Here is a 7,587-nt window from a genome sequence, read left to right on the forward strand (position 1 = left end):
TGTGCTCATCCCGCCCTCTCCCTCCCCTGCAGGCACCCGTGTGAACTCGCTCCCAGCTCATGAGGAGGGAATTGTTTTGAAATTTTACACGTTCTACTTTGAACACTGTGGGTAATAACGTATTAATGAACATTTCCAGAGATTTCGACCGTCACACTGTGATTGTGGATTTCTTTTATGGGACCCAATCAGGRAGCAGAGATTTGCATAAAAACATTTTATTATCCTCACTTCAATTACCGAAAATAACTAATCAGAGCACTCGGCAATCAAAAATCCCATGGAAAATGCTATAGTTGGTGACAGAAAGGGGAAACCCAATGGCACAGATGTGGATAGATGCAGAGGAACATTTTCATTTCTCAATCCTCTCTGGTAGTTTTCACAAACGGAAACTTTACAAGGGCAGGGAGATTTCCACAGATGAGGAAATCCTGTCTAGAAAACCTCAATTTGCCCACAGCCATTGGGAACAGGAGGCTTTCCCCTGGTACCTACAAAAGGAGCTGTGTTTCACCAGGCAGTGGTGGTGTTCCCAGAGCGCTGCAGGTCCTGCTGTGGTGCCTCCTGATGTCCAAAATGGGGAACATTTTYATTCACTGGGAAATTCCTCCTCACGCAGATTGTGGTGCCCGGTCCCGCTGGAACACCAGAGTGCTGTAGGTCACCTCACTCTGGGGAAGGGACAAAGCACAAACATCACACAGAGCACAGGCACTCAGGGCATCAGSAATTCCTCACTTTCAACTTGTCCTCACACCCCACCCCACAAACTGTGTGTCCCTGCTGTGGGAAATCAGTAAATGCTGCTTCATCCCACTGCTCAGGCCAGAGCTTTCAAAGAATTAAYATCACAGAAATTGCAGAAATGCTTCCCCTTTAAAAAGATTTCTCCTAACTTGTCTGGTAAGTGGTTTAGTTAAGCCCCAGAACCCTTGAAGTTCCTTGTCAAAGAACTGCTGAGTAACAGTCAAGTCTCAAAATCAACTTTTCTCCCTCCCAACCCAATTAATATTTACCACACTGACAAGAATGTGAAATATCTGCATAAAGTGTTAGAAATAACAGTTGTGACATTTACCTGGGTGTTCCTAGCAGATTCCTCAGSCGCCATCTGGGAGAAAGTTTCCTCCTGTAGATTTTGGTGGGYTCTCCTAAAATCTAGGATGGAAAGGGATCCCAGTCTCAGCTGTTTGCACTGTGTTTGGGGACAGCAGAGCCAGGGGGGATGTGACAGATAGGTAATGTGTGAAATCTGCACTGCAAAGGGGGCACTTTGGGCTGCCCAAGCCCTGCCCAGCTGCTGGAAGAGGCCAGGATAAAAGGGACTGAGCAATTCAGTGTGGCCAGGATGGAGAAAAACCCACAACCAACAAAAACCTCTACCATTCATCAGTGGCAAAATGAATTCTTTCCTGCAAACAACCCCAGGGATGATTCCCAAGGAGTTACTGCCAGGAATGAGCTGCTCATCAAAGTACACTTTTATTCAAGGCAGACAATTTCAGCCACTTTCTACGTAACTTCTGCAGTTACCACCACCCTGCTGTTATTTCCTCAACTGTGCCACTTACTTTTCCTGTAGAGGAAGATGATTGCAAAAGCCAGGACAGTCAGGAGGATGCCAGAGAGGAAGGCCAGGGACATGTACAGTATTTCAATGCTGGTGATACACAGAAAATCCCGTCAGAATTCCCAGTTTCAACAGAGGGGTTGAAGCATCAGTAGTGCTCAAATTCACCAAACTKCATGGAGTGTAACACATTTATCCCAAGCCCTGTGAGATTAACTGGTGTGTATCTGCATGGAGTATCCCCAGGAATCACCCATGCTGTGCACAGACCAGGAAATTCTAATCAGACTTCTAAACCCCCAAAATGTTAAACATGTGACACAAAACCCTTCCCTTGCAGAAGGAGGCTGCAGTCACAGGGAACTTTGGGTGTCAAGTCAGGAAATAAAGGTGCAGCATTTACTTATTAATCCAGCATTTGACTTCTGCAGCTCTGAAATTCTCTGTAGGGGTGTGGACAGTGGTGGGAACAGTGGTGGGCACAGTGGTGGGAACAGTGGTGGTAGTGGTAATGAGTTCTGCAATAGAAAAAAAAAAATCATCACAAAATTGTTCTAAAATGTGTCTTTTTTCTCCAGTAATACCACAAGCAACTAAAACCACATGGAGGTGTCTGTACAGGCTGTGTGAAAGTGGAAGCAGCAGACAGGAAAATGCAGTGGTTCAGATAATGACTGTGTCAGGGCATCCTCTGGCAGCCATGCAGTGCTTCCCCAAACACCCCCACGTCTGCTGGGCCAGGACAGCACTCAGCCCAGARCACTGCAGCCAAGGATACTCCTTAAAATAAAATACCTTCATTTCCTTTTGAGGGAGAGCCTCCCATTCTCTCAGAGCACTGACAGGAAGAGAAACTGAAAGGAGGAGAAGAAGTTAAATATTCATACATATATAGACATGAGCCAAAGAAACCTGCCACCCTCTTTAACTCAAAGCCTTGATTTAGTTTTTATCTATGTCTTAGAAATCCTACAGAAACCCCTCAAACCTGGCACTCTCCAGCACCAACCCTATTTCCCAGGGTCGTGTTCCTTACACATATGGGTTCACTGCTCCTTGATGGGCTCTGTGCCTCCTCCACCCAGAAAATGGAGAGCATTTAATAACTAAAAAGCACCCACAGGATTTTTTTCAGCAGTTAAAACCCTATGAACATTTTCATAATCAGAAGCAGCTTTGAAAATCCCTCCCTTGGTGTTTTTCCTTTTCAAGTTAAAATTACTTTTCCCACTAAAGCAGGAACAGTAACTTTCTTCTCAAATTTGGGGGTGAAATCTTAGATTGTAACAGATATTYTGCTACACAATCCCTATGCTGATACCTCTCACCACATGGTTTGCATGAAAATAACGCAAAAATATTACAACAGCATGAAAATAAACACCCTGCTCTCTGCTGCTGCCACTTTTCCCACTGCATCCCATTGTTGCCCACATTCCAGAGGGGTCAAACCATGAAACTCCCAATTTCCCACACTGAGCCTCACAGGGCTGTGTTTGCAATAAAAGAAACAATGATAGAGCTCCATCTTACCTCCCAGCATGGAAGTGATGCTGGAAAGCTCCCCCAGTGCCAGCACACCAGTTTAACCGCTTGCTTKGCGAGAAGAATCTGTCACACCACTTACAAGCTCAAATGTCAATCAGATGGGGACTTGCACAATTGTGGAAGTTAAGCAAGTTCACTTTTTTTTATTTAAATGAACACAAAACAGGAAACAATGAAAGACACCTGCTTTTTCTCAAACTGTTAATCTAAAAAAAAGTAAGGCAACTTCAGCTTAGCTTGGCTTGAAATAAGGTTCTTGCCTCTGAAGAACACCCTTTTAGTGATCTGGTGTACTTAGAAGTGTAGAAAATTGTATTCCTCAGTCCCACTGAGGAGTGGGATTGCAGGCACCCCCCCAGTCTGCTCACTGGGGTTTATGGACTGTRTAAATCACATCCCAGCACTCAGATTATTTGTGTGTGCTTTGCTGGGATTTTTAACAAATTCCTTCAGGGAAAAACTTCCTAAAAAAGCAAATTAAGACTTATGAAAATCCAGAAAAACCCCTCTAGATTAAATCTACCCATTTCCCTGTTTTAAACTRAGTACTGACAAGGTCAGATGAAGCCAAATTTTTCATTAGCTTTTGACACATTTCCTGCCTGATCAYTCTTTTGCCAGAACTGAACACTTTTAACACTACACGAGGCTTTATGGTGAAGGGGGTTTCCATGTCCTTTAGAAAACAAGGACATTCAGAACCCCTCCAAGCATGGGGCCAGGTGAATGGGAACACAAACCATCCTGACTTTAGAACATGGTTAAAGGACAGTAGGTATCAGGGGTGTCATCACACAGAATTCTAACCCAGGGATCAGGTCTGGCACCACAACTGTTCTCTGTGCAGTTCTGTACCTCTGGAAATGTTCATAACCAAACAGGGGGGATCCCACAGGCTGTGGTTTCAACTGATCCCCCACCACAAACCASCTGCAGTGCTGGGTGTGACCCATCCAGTGACTTCAAAAACAAACAGGCACTGACTGGTACTAGTGAAAGACAGCAGAGGGGTTGTTTTTTCTTTGTTTAATGAGATTTTAGAGTCATAGAGTTTCCAACAGTAGGCATTGGGACAGGTCAGTGGGCTCAGACGTGCTCACACAGCTGCTTGGGCRCTCTTGGACAGCGCCTTCAGGTCCAGGATGCACTTGGCAATGCTGTCCTTCTGCTGCAAGAGACAGCAAACAGCCTTCAGAAGACATTCCAACCAGCACAACAGACATTCAAATCCATTTTAGATAATCTATTTTAGATCYTTAAGTTATTAAGAGGGATTACAGYTCATGAAATCAGAAATTCACATGCAAACAAGGACCTGCACTAAAGCACAGATTCACAGATGGTTTGGGTTGGAAGGGAYCTCAAAGCCCRTTCATTCCCACCCCAGCCCTGGGCCAGGGACACCTCCCACTATCCCAGKTTCCCCTCCACCTCCAGGACCCCTGCACAGTAAATCTCTGTGCAGGCTGAAGTGTAAAGCAGCTAAAACCCAGCAAGTACCTGTTGAGGTGTGATGCTCTGAATAACATTCTTCTCCACCCACTGGATCATGTGGTCCTGCTCCTTCTGCCTCTTCAGGGTCTGCATGGCCACCTGATAGTCCAGCCTCTTCTTCACCTCGTTGTACACCATCAGTAACCGCTCCCTGTAGTTGGCTTCCAGCAGCATTGCAATGTTGTTCTGCACACACAGCAGGACACAAAGGCTCACATGTGGCCACAACACCAAGCAGCAGCAGACAGGCTGTGCAGCAGCAGTCCCAGGAGCCCAGCAGGGCAGGCTGCCCCGGGCTCAGCAGCAGAACCAGCCCTGCTCACCCGTTTGGCATCGAAGAGATAACTGCGGCCTTCAGCCCTCCACTGCTCCTTCTTCTCCTGTTCAATGGCTGTCTGCAGGGTCTGGATGGCCTCGTTCTTCATGGCTTGAGCTGTGGCTATTTTCTCCTGAAGGAAAAAAGAGAGAAACCCATGCTTCAAAATTAATCTGCAATTAATTCTGATTCTTGTCACTAAGCTGTGAGAAATGTCTGTGAACAGCTCTCTGCCAGGAGAGAAGAATGAGGGCTCACAATCAATCATGGAATCACAGACTGGTTAGGCTTGGAAGGACCCTAAAGCTCAGCTCATCCCACCCCTGCCATGGACAGGGACGCCTTCCACTGTCCCAAGTTGCTCCCAGTCCAATGTCCAGCCTGGCCTTGGGCACTGCCAGGGATCCAGGGGCAGCCCCAGCTGCACAGGGTGCCCACMCTCACAGGGAACAATTCCTGCCCGATATTCCACCTAACCCTACCCATTTGTACTTTCACAAAATCACTCCTTACYAACAACTACAATATCAAGTTATGGCTCCTTTATTACCTCATTAAGTTTGTCAGCAAAAGCTGCAACACTAGGCCCAAACTTCTTGATGCCATAAATGATGACTGTCAATATGCAGGCAGCTGCTGCTGTCTCGTGGTTAATGACGTAGATCTCCTTGGAAAGAAAGTAAAGCAGGAGGCCAGTGCCCAGCATGTAGGGCCCTGCAGAAAAAATAAAGCAGCATTAYTTGTATAAGGCTTAAATAGACTCAATAAGCTCAAATACCTAAGAGGGAGGAATGAGTTTAAAGATCAGGAAGAAGGGTTCTGTTTCAATAGGACCAAGAGCAAAGTCACAATTCCACCTGGGAAAGGTGCAAGGAGGAATCTCACCCGAAATGGAAGCAACTTGTACCTGGCATGGGACGTGCTGCTTGTGCTCATTCAGAAACATGCAAAATTCCCTGTGCTGCACTGGCTTGTTCTTCACAACCCACACACAAAAATATTAGTTTTCACTAATATTTTACCTTTTCAGCAGCCAGAACTGGTGGACAGACCTACATGAACATAACTGAAAATGGTAAAAGCCTATATTAACCTGTAACTCCTGTTTTAGGGTACAGAAACTGGAAAAACTCCTCAGGGATCAAACCATGACGAACTTCTCCTCCCTTCTCGGGYAGAGGTGACACAGGAGCCAAACTCTGCTGAGTTGTGTGCAGTGGTCTTGTGGCGTGCAACACCCTATAAACAAGGAGATAGTTTCAATTATGATTCTTATTAAAAAACTAGACAGAAATAGTCCCCAAACCCACCCTCAGATGAAATCAAACACATTTCCAATTAAGTAAATAGGTAACTGGTGATAATAAGCTGTCCCATCCCTGGAAKTGTCCAAGGCCAGGYTRGACCTGCTCTAGGGGAAGGGAATRAGATTTAAAATCCCTCCATACCCAAACCATTCCGCGATTCGAAGCAGTTGGCATTTATTGGCCACACCTCCTTTCAGGAAGTGGGTGGGACTARATAACCTCCACAAGTTCCTYCCCACCGTCCCTATTTTACATGAATGACAAAAAATCCGAGCCCAAACCCCAGCAGAACGCTGTTTAAGCACCACCACGGGCCGGTTTCGGCGGGGCTGGCTSCCCGGTACTCACCCCACAGCGGCGGGCGGCGGCAGCGCCCTGAGGGCGGCGGGGGCTGAGGGGACAAGAGGGCAGAGAGCGCGTCAGGGCAGAGCTCGGCCCGCACCCCCGCCCGCCACCCCGCTCCCTCCTCCCCCGGAGAAGCGGCGCTCCCCGCGGCTCACCGGCGCGCAGGACGAGGCGGGACAGCATGGCAGGAGCACGGAGAAAAGCGGCGAGCACCGTGAGGAGCGGCGGCAGTGAGCGCCCGTGCGGTGACCGCCGCCGCCGCCAAAGGCGCTGAGATGGCGGCTCTCGCGAGAACGCGGCGGGGGCGGGCACGGGGCGGGCGCTCTCGCGAGAGGAGGCGGCGGCGGGAGACACGTGGGGGCGCGGCCGGCCCCGCTCCGCTCCGCTCCCCTCAGCCCCGCTCCGCTCCCCTCAGCCCCGCTCCGCTCCCCTCAGCCCCGCTCCGCTCCGCTCCGCTCCGCCGCCATGGAGGAGCCGCTGCCGCCGCCGCCGCTGCCGCTGGCCCTGGCCCAGGCGGCCCCGCCGCCCGCCCCGCCCGACCCCGCCGCTCCCGCCGCCTCGGTGGATGGGGAACCCGCGGCCGCCCCCGAGTGGAACATCCCGCCCAGCGCGCCCGCCTGCATGGAGCGGCACCTGGAGCGGGCGCACTACCGCGCAGGTAGCGGGGCGGGGGGCTCGGCTGTTCCCCGGGGGCTCCCCGCTCCTCTCCCCGCTCCTCTCCCCGCTCCTCTCCCCGCTCCTTTCCCCGCTCCTCTCCCCGCGCCTCCCCTCTCCTGTGTCTCTCTCTCCCGCAGACGGGGCCCTGCTGCTGGGCGCCTCCGGGCTCAACGGGCGCTGCTGGACCGGCTCGCTGTGGGTGTTCGCCGAGCCCCGGCGCGCTCCCAGCGAGGGCTTCTGCACCGCCGGCGTGCAGACCGAGGCGGGGGTCGCCGACCTGTGCTGGGTGGCTGACAGGGGCATCCTGGTGGCCTCCGACTCCGGTAAGCAAGGGCATGTCCCCCATG

General features: G+C 50.3%; 2 protein-coding genes across 2 annotated transcripts in view; one reads left to right on the forward strand and one right to left on the reverse strand.

Moving 5' to 3' along the window:
• Window positions 1-4,132: 4,132 nt before the first annotated feature.
• ATP5PB (ATP synthase peripheral stalk-membrane subunit b) lies at window positions 4,133-6,888 on the reverse strand. Its single transcript, XM_057386818.1, has 7 exons — window positions 6,739-6,888; window positions 6,587-6,629; window positions 6,025-6,170; window positions 5,482-5,645; window positions 4,939-5,064; window positions 4,622-4,801; window positions 4,133-4,289 (listed from the first exon to the last, which is right to left on the reverse strand). Exons 1-7 carry the CDS (start codon window positions 6,764-6,766, stop codon window positions 4,218-4,220), a joined length of 759 nt encoding a protein of 252 aa, XP_057242801.1. The 5' UTR covers window positions 6,767-6,888; the 3' UTR covers window positions 4,133-4,217.
• Window positions 6,889-6,924: 36 nt separating this feature from the next.
• The window catches only part of WDR77 (WD repeat domain 77), a 5,885-nt gene continuing 5,222 nt past the window's right edge, over window positions 6,925-7,587 (forward strand). Inside the window, exons 1-2 of the mRNA XM_057386819.1 lie at window positions 6,925-7,241; window positions 7,378-7,563. Coding sequence (XP_057242802.1) covers window positions 7,049-7,241; window positions 7,378-7,563 — 379 coding nt within the window. The 5' untranslated portion in view covers window positions 6,925-7,048. The remainder of the gene's footprint in view (window positions 7,242-7,377; window positions 7,564-7,587) is intronic.

The sequence above is a fragment of the Malurus melanocephalus genome, unplaced genomic scaffold, assembly GCF_030028575.1.
Source record: "Malurus melanocephalus ecotype Western Australia unplaced genomic scaffold, MMel_1.1 scaffold_1064, whole genome shotgun sequence".
NCBI classification, from domain to species: Eukaryota; Metazoa; Chordata; class Aves; order Passeriformes; family Maluridae; genus Malurus; species Malurus melanocephalus.